This window comes from Indicator indicator, chromosome 3 (assembly GCF_027791375.1).
Source record: "Indicator indicator isolate 239-I01 chromosome 3, UM_Iind_1.1, whole genome shotgun sequence".
NCBI classification, from domain to species: Eukaryota; Metazoa; Chordata; class Aves; order Piciformes; family Indicatoridae; genus Indicator; species Indicator indicator.
In genome coordinates, this window is record NC_072012.1 from 1661961 (window position 1) to 1678764 (window position 16804).

The window sequence follows — 16804 nt, forward strand, 5'->3', positions numbered from 1 at the left end:
GTTCAGCTTAACCCCGGTAGTAGAAGGGTTGAGCTTTAGAAGGTGTTAATGATACCTACCATTTGCATGAAATTGTAAAGTTACACTGCTGACTGTTTTCTTCCATGTGTGGGTGGGATGCTCCATTCTGGGGAATATGTTGGGCTCTGTGTTTGTAGTATGCTGAAGGCAGGCTGGATACAGCAATTCTTTTGCAAAAATTCCCCGTTGCCCTTCTTTGTCATGGTGTGAGCCAAAACAGCCCTGGACTGAGGACAGGAGGAGTTTTGCCCAAGGGAGTAAATAACCACACTCACACAGAATTGGAGGTTAAAGAGAAATGCTGTTTACAAAAGTAAATCAAATACAAAAGGTACAAAGGCCGAAGAATATGTGTGTATACGTACTCAGAATCAGCCCTGGCTTAGCCCTCCCCCCCCAAGCCCCACGCTAGGCCACAAGCAGGCCTCACCCAGGCAAACCTCCCCCCTCAACACGAGGTCTCAGGAGGCGCAGAGTCGGCCAGACTGCTCCTGCCTGTGACAAGCCGAGCAGGCCCCAACGTCCCCCAGCCAAGCCGCACTGCCCCTCTGTGCTGGCTGAGCCCTCCAGGCCCAGCCAGCAAACAGCCTGCCCGCAGCACCCCACTCCCCACAAACCAAAGAGAGGGCAGCCACCTGCCAGCAGCAGGGGGGAGGGAGAAGGCAAGGAAGAAGGGGCTGTGAGGTCTGCTTATATAGGGATTGCAGGATTGTGGATGGAACAACAAGATTACCATATCCCGTGCCTCCCCCTGGACTGTCTAGCCCCTGGAGGACTGTTATCCCCATGGTAGGACACTTAGTCTCTAACCTGCAAAACTCTTTTAGAATACCCTACTGAACATTTTCTAAGGAATCTCAAGAAAAGGGCTACAGCCCCTGAAAATCAGATTTCCTCAAGATTTGTGAAAAAAGAATGCAGGAATGCCAATCGTTTTTGCAAAGAGTTTTTATTTGTTTTTAGACCTTTAGCTGTAATGCTGCTGTTGAAATATTGCAATTCACCACAAACAGTTTAGAAATCTCCTTGATTTCCCTAGGTAAAACTTGGAGAATTAATCTAGGTCAATATTTTAGAGATTGATCTTTTAAACACCTTCATTTAGAGTAATGTTTTTTAATAGGTGGTCTTTAATATGAAGTCCTTTAAGATACGTAAATATTTGCTTTAATTAAATATTTTTATTACATTTTTTAAGTTCCTTTGCATACAAAGGCAGCTACTTACTTGGCTGAGCAATCTGAAAATGTCTTCACACAAAATCTTGAAGCGTTGAGGGAATGTAAAAACAAAATGTGGATCAAATGGAAAGACAGTGGCTTAACTAGAATATGTAATTGCATTTGGTTATTTTCAGATGGGTAACAGCAAACTCACCATGCTGGATTAAGTGAGTGGTCTCAGTTTGAACACAAAGACAAATTAAAAGAGGACCTTTTCTTTTACAGATACGACACAGGATCCCTCAGCATGTCTTCAGGCGAACGTTTCGATTCAGCGCAGGGGCAGTCGCACTGCAGTAGGCTAGAAAAAGAAGATAGCACTGATTTTAAGAAGGTATCTAAGCCAATTATTTTGGTGTGAAAATAGGACTTTATTATCATAAATTGTCTGGTTATGGTCTCACATTGCATCAGAAAACCTGTCCCAGCGTTCCACCAACGTTATAGTAAAGAACTTCTTCCCGACATCCAATCTAAGGAAGAAGTTCTTTACTATGAGGGTGATGGAACACTGGAACAAGTTGCCCGGGGAGGTGGTTGAGGCTTCTTCCCTGGAGATATTGAAGGTGAGGCTGGACGAGGCCCTGGACAACCTGATCTTGATGGGGTTGTCCCTGCTGACTGCGGGGAGGTCGGAATGGATGACCTTTGGAGGTCCCTTCCAGCCTGGACCATTCTATGATTCTAAAACCTGCTTAAGGCAACTTAGCTGACTGAAGGAGCAGAGCAATCACTACAATGGGTGAAAATGCAGGTTACAAAACCCAGCTTCTGAGAACCCACTTTTCTCTTCTAGGCAAGGGAGAAAACCGGAAGAGCCAGGATCCATTTTTTTTTAATGACAAATATTGTAATGTTATTTTTTCAGTTCATTTTGTCATTTGTGTATATGCAAGGCCTTTTATTTTATGTATTTTCCAACTTACATGCTTATAGTGTAAACATTTCTTTAGATCTTGCTTTAAAATAGAGGAGGAGTTTGTCAAAAAGTTTACTGTGGTGTCTAATCTGTCAAGTCTGAAGCAAAAAAAAGTGGATTTTTTTTTTTAAATGTAAGCAGGGTAACTTGTATGCTCCCTATGCAAAGTTGTTTGTTCCTAGAAATATTTGGTAAGAGGTTTTTTTTAAGTGCTTGCTAGTTCTAAACATCTTTAAAACCTGTAACTGATTTTTACTTTTTAGACCATTAGTGTATTTGTTCATTTTATGTGCAACTCAGTCATGGCATTTTAATTTTTCAGCTAATCTCACTGAATTCTTATTTAGCACTTTATAAAAGTGAATGTTTTCTCTTAGCTTTATGAACAGATTCTAGCTGAAAATGAAAAACTCAAAGCACAATTACATGATACCAACATGGAACTTACAGATCTTAAGCTACAGTTGGAGAAGACCACTCAGGTTTGTATAAAACAAAAAAAGGCATGTCCTTAGGTTACAAAGCAGATGGCAAACTAAAAACATTCCAGGCTATGGGGAGCTCTCTGATAGGCATCTGGGTACCTCTCTGTTTATAAAGAGAAAAAAGCACAGGATTCTGGTCTTCAGCTGCAAATAAAATGTGTCACTGCTTCCTGCCTATTTAAGTAGCAGTGATTCTTGCCAGCATGTATCTGAAGCTTCTCTGCAGGGTAGGAATAAACACTTTCTACACTATTATTGTTATTATTCAAACTGTCAGTTGGGATTGACTAATTCAGAAACCTGCTGGCAGGTTGGCATAGCTTGACAGTTGTTCTTGGCTGGTTAGATAGCTTAATCTTGGAACTGAAGAGCAAATAGTATGCTCTAGTTACAGGTAACTGCTGGCAGAGAACAGTGCTGCATATGTGGAATCCAAAGGCATACACACAAGTTATATTAGTCTTAAATTGCTGTAGAAACAGTGTTTTGTATTCTTAGATCACAATTGCTATGGTTTACCTGTACTTAAGTGTCTCCCATGTCTACCCCATAAATATCAGCTAAGTGCATTTAAAAGTTGTTTACTTTCAGGTAGAAATACTGTATTTGCCAATGCTTCTGTTTGCTAAAGGCTGTGTTAAATCACTTAAGGATAGTCACAGAGGAAGTGTGAGATAAATCTAGCTCATTCTTGATTCTTTATTTTAGTTTTACGTCCCTGAACAGGCTTTAAGGCAGAATACTAAATTACCCAGTTGAGTTGGTTTCCCTCTGTTTTGTGTTGTTTAAGTACCAATGTCCTTATTAATTCTGTGTTCCAGAGACAAGAAAGATTTGCTGACAGATCGCTCTTGGAAATGGAGAAAAGGGTGAGTTTCTGCCAAAAATCTCAAGTACTCCAGTTGAGGCTTTGATTTATTTTGTTTTGCAAATCCTGGCTTGGATCTGTTGTAGTGGGAACAGAAGCCTTTCTTATAACTTGCATTTTTGTAGAAGGTTTGGGGATTTTAGGTTTCAGAGTGGTAATAAATGTGAGATGGAATTAGTTTTAGGAATTGCCTTCAGGTTGCCTGTTGGTTCCAAATCCCACTGTCCTCCAGGAATCTGCCACTTGTTCTGTCTCATCCAAAACAATGCTGCCACTCCAGAGGATAGATTCAGAGTGCCTCAGCTTCTAATGCATTTCCAGGAGTCCAAGACTTTAATTTCCTCATAGCTTTCCAGAAGCACGCCTGTCATTTTACTGGTTATTGTTGGCAGTGAAGTTAGCTGTTTCTACCTCACTGGAAGGAGACCTTAAACCTGCTGATGATACATAATTAATCTTAATCTGTCTCTTCCCTTGTACTGTAAATTTGTCCAGAGGGAATGTGGTACTGGGGTGGAGGGGAAGAAGGAGTAAGCAGTGGCAGAAGAAGGGGCATCAGGGTCAGAGACAAACCTGAACTGAATGGGAAAGGAGCCATGTAGTGAATCCATCTGTGGGGCAGACTACAGGAATCATTTCAGAAGCTGGACACATGATGATTTTAGGCTGTAGTTCCATGCTAGTTTCAAATCAATCCCTGTAAAAGTTTAGTTCCAGAGCCATGTAAACTACATTGAGTTTGTTCTGGTATTGGCTACATGTGCCTTCCTCTCCCCTGATCCTGGAATGACACAAGACACTTAAACAGGAAGAAAACTGAATTACCTTGGACAGTAATTAGTGATGTGATATATATATATATATATAAATATATATATAAATATATATATATTTATTCCTAGCAAACATCACATTTACTACCCTTTTATGTTTACTTTCTAGTACTTGAAGCCTAGAAAAATATTTAGTTCTACAAACCTGCCTGGTGTATAAACAAAAACTTGGTAGGTTTTGTAGGAGTACCTGGAGTTGTAGAAATGCTATTAGACACTTCCTGAAGATCATAGATTCATAGAAGAGTTTGGGTTGGAAGGGACCTTAAAGATCATCTAGTTCCAACTCCCCTGTCATGGGCAGGGACACCTTCCACTAGAACAGGTTGCTGAAGGCCTCATCCAGCCTTGCCTCGAACCCCTCCAGGGAGGGGACATGCACACCCTCCCTGGGCAACCTGTTCCAGTGTCTCACCACCCTCACTGCAAAGAATTTCTTCCTAATATCCAATCTGAATCTGCACTCCCCAAGCTTAAAGCCATTGCCCCTTGTCATTCTGTGTTCCTGTTAATGCTGGAAGCACCAGAACTGGACACAGTACTCCAGGTGGGGTCTCATGAGAGCAGAGACCATTATCTTAATCTCTCCTTTACAACTGCAGTCACCTTTTAGCACCTGTTTCTCCTTGATTTTCTGGCCTCCTGCTGTAGACAGTGGTTTCATCAGTTGAAAAGTTTCATCAGCAGCTTTAAATGGTTTCCTGGGTGTTATCATGGCCACACAAGGGGGCATCTAATTATTTCCTAGATTCAGCTATATCCATTATTGTGTGGGTTCCATTCTGCAGAGCATTCTGTACTGCAGAGCTAGATATTATTTCAGTTCTAAATGACTGCTTTGTTTTTTTCCCAAGACAGGCCACTGCATTAAACCAGTTGGCTGTTCTAGAAATTTTTGCCCCTTTTTTTTTTCTCCTAAAGGCATTCAGTCCAACAGCAAAATGTTACCTTTCCTAAATGCATTAGTATTAAAGCTTGCAGGTAAAAAAAAATAAAGACAGTGCTAAGGCTGTATGGCTAAACCAATTTACCCAGGATTTAGGAGATGTTCCTTGTATTTTATCATTTTAAACTTCTTTTCAGACCAGCTCAATGTCCTAGTTAAGCAAATGCATCGTAAGGACACTAATGATTTCTAACCATGTGAAGGTTTGGGATTTATGTGATCATTTATCCCTTGGTAATGACAGGAAGTGTCAAATACTGCTTATGAGAACAACACTGACAATATTTGTTGTCCTACAAAGCTAGTAGGTAGCTGATACAATTCTAAGTGATGTCAGATGACGTGGGGATTTTTGTTAGTCACTTACTTACTGCAGTTACCTTTTGATGCTTACTATATGTGCCCATTACTATCAGTCAACACCGGTATGGGAAAAGATTTAATTTTAGAGCAATTAAGTACTTACAACTGCAGTAATCTATTACTTTGATAAACCTTGAAAATTGTTTTCTAAACTGGGAAAATGTCGGGGTGTAAGTGCACTGTGATGAAACTAAATCCACATGATTTATATCTGAAAGGTGACCGGCAAGAGTCAGTATCTACTGGGCGGTATGATCTAACCAAAGTTTTACACACTTCAGTCAATGCTGCTTGCTGTTTGCATAGCACTGGTGTATGCAGATGCCTATGTCCACTTTGCAATAATCTGCTGCTTTTGCCTCTCACACTTTGGAAAAGTCTGAATGTAGACCTACTGACAGCTGCAGCTGCTTTTAAACGAGACACACTGCATTGTCTGACACAGGAAAGCAAGCCATCAGCTGTAAAGCCTCCAGGTCTATTGCATTGGCTCATTCATCTGGCAGATGTGTTGAAAGCTAGGTTTGACCAAAGTAACATTGTTTACAACTAGGAATGTGTGTCTGCACTGCAGCCTGCGGCACAGTGTAGAAAACACCCTTGGCTAACTTCCAGGAAGCTCTGGCTCAGGTATTGTAATGAGTGCAATCCAAACAACCTGAAGTTCTCTACAAGGATAATTTCTCCTGCTTCTCAGGTAAAATTGGGGGAATAAAAAAAAAGGAAGTAAAACTACACTAGAAATGCAGAAAATATTCAGTAAACACTCAATAAGCAGGTGGTATCATGTTGCTGGATTTCTTTAGTGTTCAGATGAACCCCTTTAATGTGAATTTGGATGTATCTTCACTGCCTTGCAGTTTTTGGTGTGGACAGATCCCACTGAGCTCAGACAGATGTTTCAGTTCTGTTTGCTTTTTTTTGAAAGCTTAAGCTTTGGTGCTTGGGGTTTTTTAATAGTCTTGTTTGTTTCTGATGATTTTCTGCATTTCTTGTCTATCAAGCAGTTACAGAAGCCTGGCTCATGGAAAAAATAAATCCAAAGAAATGGTAGTTACAATCTGTTTAAATTTGTGTAAAGGAAGGGGTTATATTTTTTAGGACTTGATAAAAATTTCTCTCTCTCTTCCTCCTCAGATATTAAAATTCCATATTGACAAAATTTCTATCACTGCCATCACAAGTTTCCTGTCCACACTATGCTTTTGGTTGTATGATCTTTGAAACTTGAAGTATTTCACTGATACCACAGCATTGACAAGCAGCAATTTAGAATTTTTTTTAATGGGTATTGTTCAGTGTTAACATGCTTCTTCTGATTTAGGAAAAAAGAGCTCTAGAAAGAAGGATATCTGAAATGGAAGAGGAACTGAAAGTAAGTAAACTCTTGCACGTTAAGCTATTAATAACCAGATGTGCAACCATGTCAGTGCGACCTGTAGTCTGTCAGTAATATTGGTCTCTGTAAGTTCATTAGAAAATAACTCAGTTACACTGCAATTCAAATTCACTTAAGTCATATAGCCATGAAGATGCTTAGGGGACTTGAGCACCTCCCCTATGAAGAGAGACTGAGAGCCCTGGGGCTGTTTAGTCTGGAGAAGAGAAGGCTGAGAGGGGATCTGATCAATGTCTCTCGAACTGAGGGGTGGGTGTCAAGTGGAGGGGGCCAGGCTCTGTTGGGTGGTGCACAGTGATAAGCCAAGGAACAATGGAGACAAACTTGAACAGAGGTTTCACCTCAGCATGAGGAGAAACTTCTTTCCAGTGAGGGTGACAGAGCCCTGGAACAGGCTGCCCAGAGAGGTTGTGGAGTCTCCTTCTCTGGATATATCCAAAACCCACCTGGCTGCATTCCTGTGCAGACTACCCTGGGTGATGCTGCTCTGGCAGGGGGGTTGGACTGGATGATCTCTGGAGATCCCTTCCAACCTCTAATGTGCTGTGATACTGTGATATAGCTTGTAGTGAAGTTGTTACACCATCATAAGCAGACATAGAACTTCTAACAAGGTGATGAAACTTACCCTTCTGCAACAGACTGGCCAGCAAGGAACATTCAGAGATGGTTGGAGTGAAAGGTATCTCAATCTAATGAAGATGGAATTGCAGCCTGTGGTTCTTATGTGATTCACCATAATTCATTAACTTTAATGGTAGCATACAATTGAATAGGTGTTATGGTTGAATTAGATCCTCCCCCCTCCAATAACTTATTTTCTCAGAAATCTGCCCCAGAGAGCGTATCTCACCACACTCAGAACTTGCAAGTAAAAATGGAATTAAAAATGGAATTGTATTTACAAAATAAACTAAACGTAACAGTAGAAAAGGCAATAAAAATGTAGAGAGTGTATTTACATATATATAAACAGTAACAATTTGCACAGGTCCCCCCCATGTCCTCTCTTGGGGACAGAGGGCCTCAAGACAGCTGTACAACCACACAGGCCAGCTTGGCCACCCCCTGCCCTGGTACCTTGATGGAAGCCAAATAGAAAAAGCTACCAAGGTCAGAAGGGAGGATAGCACAGCCCGAGTCCCAGAAGCAGAGCCAGCAGCAAAGAGAAAAAACAAACTCTGCTGCAAGATACAAGGTTTTCAATACACCAATGGAATTATATTAGCCTATCTATTGTCATCATTCTGTATCCAACCCCTTACATTATTCATCTGTTACTCAAATGTCTCTGGACTTTTCTTAATTACAACTTGTATCTAAGCTAGGGACTAGCTCAAACCACTACAATAGGTGTTTTAAGCATTAGATACTGCTTCAACCTTTATCTCATGCTTTTTGAATTCTGCATTTGTCAGCATGTTACCAACATCAAAAGAAAAACTTTTGTTTGCATAGAGTGAATAATAATCAGCTTTTAGTTAACAAATTGCAGTAGATAGATTTCAGACACTGTCACATATCTATCACATGCCCTGATTGCTGTTTTTTTTCAGCTACATCTAAATTGAGTCCCAGAAGGAAAGTACTTTTTAAACACATGCCTGACTTTTTGGGTTTTTTTAACTAGTCATGGTATGACTTTCTCATTTCCTAGTTTAGCAATGTTCAGTCCTCTGATAGAATTACGAAGGGTAAGAAATTTGGCAGATTTGCTTTGTATTCTGTCCTTTGATATAGTAATTGAACAGAGCTAACCAAACTGACAGAATCAAAGTAGAAAACTAGTGGGAGATGATGAAACAGAAAATATTTTTGCATTCCAAAATTTTGAAGTACCACCACTATTTTGACATTTTGTATTTGCCACAGAATCACAGAAACATTCAGATTGGAAAAGACCCTCAGGGTCACCAAGTCCAGCCCAGATCCCTACTCTACAAGGCTCACCCCTAAAGCATAGCCCCAAGCACCACAGACAAACCACCTTGAAACACATGCAGGGTTGGTGATTCAACCACCTCCCTGGGCAGCACAACAGCAGGAAAGTGCAGAGAAGAGAGTGTTGTAGTTGCTTGCTAAAAAGTTTCCTTTGAAGCTCATTTCTGAGCTCCCTCTGGTGCTTGGAAGTGGCATTAGCTTCCAAATACTTTCTGTTAAAATGCATGCATGGAGTTCTGTTGAAATAATTGAAGGTGACAGGCAGATGTAGGCAGAAGGCAACCGTGGTGCCTCCAGCTCCCTTGGATTCAGGCCAAGAGAGTTTGCTGTAAGGCAGAGCACAGTGTTAGTGATTCCTTGAGGGGTCTTTAGAAGTGAAATATGTAGAAAGCAAACTATGTTAGAGGGAAATAGTTGTGTCTAAGAGTGGAAGGCAGGACATGAGCTTCTGTCACCAGCCTGCAAATTCCTGTTAGGGAAGGCTGGGCTCTCAAGAAAAACAGAGAAAGTGCAATGCCTTTTTCCAAAAGCTCCCTTTCAGTAAGCACTATGTGAAAGTTTTGGGTTCAAGATTAAATGATCTTCCCATGGTTTGTTAACCTGTTGTTTAAAAGCATATGTTAAATGTGTCATTATTTACAGGGTTTTGAATAGGAGATTTACTTTGGGCAATTAGGATGTTAAGTAAAGAATTCCAGGAATAGCTCTCATTGTTAATGTATCCTGAGCTGTTTTGGAAAGCTGTGACTAATCACTGCTGGTTCTTAGATTGCTCTTCAAGAATGTGCCACTTGTTTGATGCTTTCCTTTCACAGTGACTTATCTACTCCAAACAGGACTCTCTTCTAAGTTTTCTTTCAGTTCTGCTCATCTCTACTTCTCCTAAACACAGTAGACATGTGGGTGGGTTTTTTTGTTTTCTTTTCTTGTTTTCACTCCTCTATTTCTTTGATTCCTGCAGAACCTGCAACAAATAAAGCAGATTCAGTCTTTGAGACACATAAATGAGCGACTGGTGACTGAGAATAGGGCCTTGACCCGAGTGATTGCCAAGCTGTCAGGGTCCTGTAGGCAACTGCGCTCTGTGGACTTGTAATTTCTGCCTCTCCTTTGTGTAGCCAGGCAGGTGTTGACATCCAGTTTGTGCTTGGGTAGAATTTTACTATTAACACTTGTGTGTGTGTGTGTCAGAAACTGACTTACTGCTGCTCGGTTCTGGAAGTGTGGCTAAAGCATGACGTGGGGTGCCACCCACAGGTGTCGCAGGTGTGTTGGTATGGTCTGCTCTTGTCCTCCTTGGCACAGAAGCTTGGCTTGGCTTACTTGAAAATAAATTGACTGTGATCCAGGAGGCCTTTGACATGGTAAAACCCTAGCAACAACTGGAAGGGATTGCAGTGTGCACTAGGATACACTGAAGTCACTCCCTTGTTTGCCTCTAGTTTTCTAACAAATTGAAGTTAAGGATTGAGCTTTCTTACTGCATCCAGAATAGATACAGTTCTGGGCTCCCCAGGTCAAGAGGGACAGGATCTACTCAAGAAAGCCCAATGGAGGGCCATGAGGATGCTGAAGGGACTGGAGCACTGTCTGATGAGGAGAGGCTGAGAGCCCTGGGGCTGTTTAGTCTGGAGAGAAGACTGAGAGGGGAGCTAATAAATGTTGATAAATATCTGTGGGCTGGGGGTCAAGAGGGAGGGGATAGGCTCTGCTCAGTTGCATCCTGTGATAGGACAAGGGACAATGGATATAAACTCCAGCTCAGGAGGTTCCACCTCAACATGAGGAGGAACTTCTTCACTGTGAAGGTCACAGAGCCCTGGAACAGGCTGCCCAGAGAGGTTGTGGAGTCTTCTTCTCTGGAGAGACTTTGCAGCCCCATCTGGATGTGTTCCTGTGTGACCTGCACTAGATTCTATGGTCCTGCTCTGGCAGGGGGGTTGGACTTGATCTACAGAGGTCACTTCCAGCCCCTAACACCCTGTGAGCCTGTGATGTCACAGATCTAGTCTCAACTAATGAGTGTTTGAGAAGTGGTTTTAGTACTGTGCATTCCTGAGCAGTTGTATTAGGAACTTTCTTATATTTGTGTGTTTTAATGTTTAGAAGGGACCAAAGTCTTTTTCTTTCAGAACTGTATTGGAATTTCAAGTTAATTAATAATTTTTGCATATTATCTTCCTGTGTGGTTCTGGCTAATCTTTATTTGTATCTAGACAGCTTAAAATACCTAATTTTAGCACTGAGTTAAGATGGTTGCTATGTTGGCATTCTAGTCCTGGACCAGAATCCCGTAATGCATGGACTGTGCAAACACAGACACACACAAGCTGCCTGGTGTGTGAGATTGGTCCATACTTACTAGGTCATCAGGTTCAGTCCTCTTCTGTTAACTTACTAACTGCTTGGAGTTCCATCTTGGAAAACATTGGCAGCTTATTGTTCTTAGTGCTACTGCAGGGCTGTGTCAGAAACCCATTGAAGGCTCAAAACTTGCATGAGGAGCAAGCTCTGTTTTCGTTCCACAACCAAATCTATATGCCTTTCTTTCTCCTCTTACATAACAACTTTATAGGATGGAGGTTTCAGAGAGCTTTCAAGATGTGTAGGTGAAGAAAAGAAAAATCCCAAGCCAAACAAATAGTGACTTGCTAAACTGCTTCCCCTTGCCTACCTCCCTTTCCTCTGCAAAGCAAGGTGATGAGTGTAAGTCTTTTTTCATCCTGCTCAGAGTCCAACCTCAGGTTTGCCCCAGTAAGAGGCAGGAAAGAAAGAGAGGATTTATTCTTTGGCTTAATGTCTTCCTGGAGTTTGCTTAACAATAGAATGTGGATAGAAAGGTTGTTCCAGGTCCAGGCCCTGCATTCCTCAGTGTTCCCTTGTTTTAACCCTTGCTGGCTCTCTCACTGACCTGGCTGAAAACCAAAGCTTTTGTTATATTTGATCCACCTCACCCCAGTGTTGCTGAGTCACTCAGCTAACACACAGAAAGCAGCAGGAGCATACTGCTGCACAAGGAGGGAGAGCTGTGCCTTTAGGGCAGCCCTGTCTTACAGCAGCTTAGGCTAACAATGTGAGTTTTCAACACAACTGAACTAATCTAGTGACTGCTGTCCACAGCCACACAGCCATACTGTCTTTTTTTTTTTTTTTTTTTGCTAGCACTGGCATTCCTTTAACTGTGGTAATCCAGTCAGGGTGTTAACCCACAGAACACTGTTCACAATTCCTTTTTGTAGGGGATAGTCTTCAGTGGCACAGCACTGTGGAGCTTGAGGAGGCTGGTTAGCAAAAGGAATGAGAGCAGAGTGAGGAGATTTGATGTTATGATCATAGCTTAACCACAGCAGTGTGCCTGATGAATCTGAACAGGTCCCTTAACAGCTCATGAGCTTGTTGTAATCTTTATTTGCAAAGCTGTTTTGTACAGAAAGACAAATCCTCCAGCAAACACAGCCATGATCATTACTTTACAGATTTGTCAGTTGACTCCACCTATGTCAGCTGATTAGTGAATAATTTGCTTAATGCCAGCACTGAAGAGGCAGGCAAAATACTGCATCAGTAATCTTGTTCAAGTATCTCTACCTCATCACAGGACAATACTTTCCCCTTTTAATGAGAACCAAATTGGAATGCCAAGTGTGAAGTCCAGCAGGCAACTGAACTTTCACTGAATTACAATCCCAGGCACTAGTATAGGCTGGGCAGGGACTGGCTTGAGAGCAGCCCTGAAGAAAAGGCCTTGGGGTGCTGGGGGATGAGAAGCTCAACATGAGCCAGCAGTGAGCACTTGCAGCCCAGAGAGCCAAGCAGAGCCTGGGCTGCAGCAAGAGAAGTGTGGCCAGCAGGGTGAGGGAGGGGATTCTCCCCCTCTGCTCGGCTCTGGTGAGACCCCAGCAGGAGTACTGCATCCAGTTCTGGAGCCTCTGTTGCAAGAAGGATCTGGAGGTGCTGGAAGGTGTCCAGAGAAGGGCTGAGAGCTGGAGCTCCTCTCCTATGAAGACAAATTGAGAGAGTTGGGGTTGTTCAGTCTGCAGAAGAGAAGGCTCCCAGGAGACCTTCTTGTGACCTTCCAGGATCTGAAGGGGCCTACAAGAAAGCTGGGGAGGGATGTTTTAGGGGGTCAGGGAGTGATAGGACCGGGGGGAATGGAGCAAAACTAGAAGTGGGGAGATTCAGATTAGATGTTAGGAAGAAGTTCTTCCCCATGAGGGTGGTGAGACCTGGAAGAGGTTGCCCAGGGAGGTGGTGGAAGCCTCATCCCTGGAGGTTTTTGCAGCCAGGCTGGAGGTGGCTGTGAGCAACCTGCTGTAGTGTGAGGTGTCCCTGCCCATGGCAGGGGGGATGGAACTGGATGATCCTTGAGGTCCCTTCCAACCCTGACAATTCTATGACTCTATGAATTTACTGCAAAGCCTTTTTTTCCCTGCCTCTGCACATTAAAGGTGTGTGGTGTTACCTCATAAGAAGTTTGACTACCACAGGAATGCAGAGCTCCAAGAAAATTGTGCAAATGTCCTTGGATAGTGTATTAAGATTGGTATAGATGAGAAGCATAAGCTTAGTCTTCCTAGGCAGTCTCCTACTACTCATAACTGCTTTTGTCTCCTACTAGCCTTCCCCTATTCTTTAGAAGACTCAAAGAAAAAAAAAGATAAAATCTTTTCTTGTTCTACCAAGCAGTTTAATCAGGATTAAAATTTATCTTCAGAGATTTGCAGACTGGATTGTGATAAAACTCTAAATTGGAACACCACCTCATTTGTTAAACTAGTTCAGCAGAAAATTCTGCAGTCTGTGGGTCTGCCTGCAGGTAATTAAGAGTTGTAGGCTGCACCTCCCTAGTCAGTGAGGCAAAAGGGGACTTGTGATGTTCCTGGAGTTACTTTGAGGCTTCAGTAGAAGCCATACACGACAACACTTGTTGAGATACACAGTTATAAAGAACCAAATCAGACTCCCTTGAGTCCTTGTGCATGGCTAGATGAAGGCTGCTGAGTTTTCATCCAGGATCTTTGGTGTCCAGTCTATTTTTTCAAAAAAGGAGGATGGAAAGGTGTTAGTTGCTTTGCATAACAAAATGACTGCTTCATGGTTTGCAGAACAGCCCTGGGCTTGTCCCAGCACTCCCAGGTGCTTGCACAAATGCATGGTACATGTGCCTCTTATCTGGGTGTCAGCCCTGCCACGTGTACCTCAGACTGCAGCTGTGCTTCACAGATTGCAAAGTTTAACACAGGTGATATTGGAAAATTGCTAAATGACTGCTTGTGGTGTCCAGTTTCAAACACCCTGATGTGGTCTTTGAAAGCAGTCAGCATTCTGCAGCACTTTCTGTTCAGAGCACAGCTCTCAGGTGGCTGTAACGGAGGCTTCCCTTTGACTCTGAAGAGCTCAGTTTAGGTGGCTTCCCCTAAACTCCACTATGGAGCACATTTAGAATCCAGCTTAGAATAATTTTTGCTTCCTTGAACTGTGGAGACTACCTGTTCCCCACTTGTTATCTCTTGTCATCTTCCTTTCAGGTGCTCAGGTATTTGCAGGTAAATAATAGAGGTCCTGTAAGCTGCATCACCTTTGGTGCACCATCCTGTTTGTCCCTGTGAGAGGGTCTGCTGTTCCATGAATGGAACATGGATAGGAGTCCATTAGAGGAGAGGCCTAAATAGAGGAGAAGCCTCCAGTGTAATGCAGAGTTAATGACCCCTGCATTGGACACATCCTCAGTTCTTTCTCTCTGTACTTCTGTTGAGACTATAATGGAGTTAAAACTACATTTTTGCTGCCGGTAAAATCCAAACACAAAATAGGTGGCAAGATTGCATGATGAAAAGATGTTGTAGCATTTGTTACAGAAGTCACCAGCTGGACTTGGACCTCTTGCATGCACTTGCACCTGAGGTGACTGAGTAACTGCTGTGCAGGAATAGGCTGCTACCTCCTGTGTAAACCTGCTGCTAGAAACCATGCAAGTAACATAGCCAATGAGTCTTGTAGGTGGTTCCTTATCAGTGTGTGAATACAGATGTCAAGAACTGCTGAGATTACTTCTGGTTTCCCTGATACTGCCCCAGTACAAACCTCTGTGCACTGACTTGTCCTCCATTCCTGTCTGATCCTGTCCAACTCTCACCTCACTTGGCTCCTGCCTTCCAGCTTTTGTGCTTGTGTGTCCCTCCTCTCGTGTGGCAACCTTAACTTGCCATCTCCTAACGGGTGTGCCTGAGCGTGCAGCCTGCAGTTCCAGCGATCTGATCTTGGGTGAACTTTGCTCTTCAAGGGATATGATCTCAGATTGCAGGCTGTGTGCTTCAACATGAGTGTGGAAGAAGATGAATGCTATGAGCTAATAACCTGAATCACACTGTAGCTGATAAGGATGAAATCATCCAGGAGCACAGTGCTAAGATCTGCTTAGCCACAGTGTGTTTGTTTGGAGCTGTGCAAGTGCAGCACTGACAAGCCTCTTTAAATTGTTGGTAATGAACTTTTGTTTTCTCCCCCACTGAAATCTGAAGTATTTCATTACTTATCTCATGCTACTGTATAGGCTTTTGTTAAGAGGCCTGTCAGCTGCAGCACCAAATTTTAGTACACATAAGTCCAAGTAAAGGAAGCCTCCTAATCTGTAACTCTTAACCATATCCTGCTGGAAGGTGAGGTTTTGCTGAACTGCCAACGTGAAGGGGGAAAGCTGCTTAAGTTGAATCAAGATCTTTATCCCCAGTGCCTGGCTGCTGTTGCTTGCTGCTTTTTCCTCCTGGCATACCAGTCAATAACCACTGTGTTTCGCTTTTCACAGATGCTACCAGACCTGAAGGCAGACAACCAGAGGCTAAAAGATGAGAACGGGGCCTTGATCAGAGTGATCAGCAAACTTTCCAAATAAAGGGTTTACTCCAGCAGCAAACAATGGCATTGCACATCACCAGTAACTCCGGTGGACCATCCTATGGCAGTCGCTGGAAGTGTGGGAAGAGATCCCTTGGAGACTGTCATTTTCAGATATCCTGCCAAACACCCTCTTAACCTGTGTGTGGTTTTCTTTGTATCAAGATCATTGTTTCTGTTAAAACGCAGCTGCTGAGAAGATAAAGTGACTGAGAAATCTTGTTTACAGCTACAGCATAATAAGGAAAGTGTTCAAGGCCAGATATGCCTCAGATATTTAACCAGTAAGCCTTAGTTGTACATAAACACTTTGACATCAACAAAAGCTTTCAGCTCTCACAGAAGACAGTTACTCAATAACCTTTTTGTTGTGCCACAATTCCCAGGTTGGTTTGTTTTTCTTTTTGGTTGGTTTATTTTTTTTTCCCTATACTCAGTTTCTCTTTAAACCTTTTAAGTTTGGATTTTATTTTATTTTATTTTATTTTATTTTATTTTATTTTATTGTATTTTATTTCTTCCCTTCTAATAATTATTCTTGTACCTGATGTTGTTGTACAGTGTCTTCACAGCTTGACCATTTGCAGAGACCACCACACCCTTTTCAATTTACATATTTGTGTGTGTGAGTATGTGTGTTAGCTACCTAGAGAACTGTCCTGTCCAACCCACCTGGAACAAGAGCTGTTTGGTGGAACGTTTGCTTTCACTGTTTGTGCAATACGCATTTTATTTCCTATACGAAACGCTTTAAAGAGTCAGTCGAAACTAGAACTATTTTAAGAGTCCTGGGTTTCTGTTGGTTGTTTTTTGTTTTTTTTTTTTCCTGCCTTTACTGGTCACCTTTAAAAAAAAAAAAAAAAAAAAAAAAGAGTTTGTAGTGAGAGATGTTAGATCCTGTAATCGTCACAT

General features: G+C 42.3%; 1 protein-coding gene across 3 annotated transcripts in view; it reads left to right on the plus strand.

Annotated features, from left to right (window-relative positions):
- Window positions 1-16351, plus strand: part of PPP1R12A (protein phosphatase 1 regulatory subunit 12A) — a 144173-nt gene extending 127822 nt beyond the window's left edge. For 2 of the 3 annotated variants that reach the window (XM_054399867.1, XM_054399869.1), the window contains 5 exons: window positions 1470-1578; window positions 2541-2645; window positions 3470-3517; window positions 6983-7033; window positions 15804-16351. In XM_054399867.1, the coding sequence (XP_054255842.1) occupies window positions 1470-1578; window positions 2541-2645; window positions 3470-3517; window positions 6983-7033; window positions 15804-15890 (400 nt within the window). In that variant the 3' untranslated portion in view covers window positions 15891-16351. The remainder of the gene's footprint in view (window positions 1-1469; window positions 1579-2540; window positions 2646-3469; window positions 3518-6982; window positions 7034-15803) is intronic. The other variant, XM_054399868.1, reaches the window with a different exon arrangement.
- The last annotated feature ends 453 nt before the right edge of the window (window positions 16352-16804 follow it).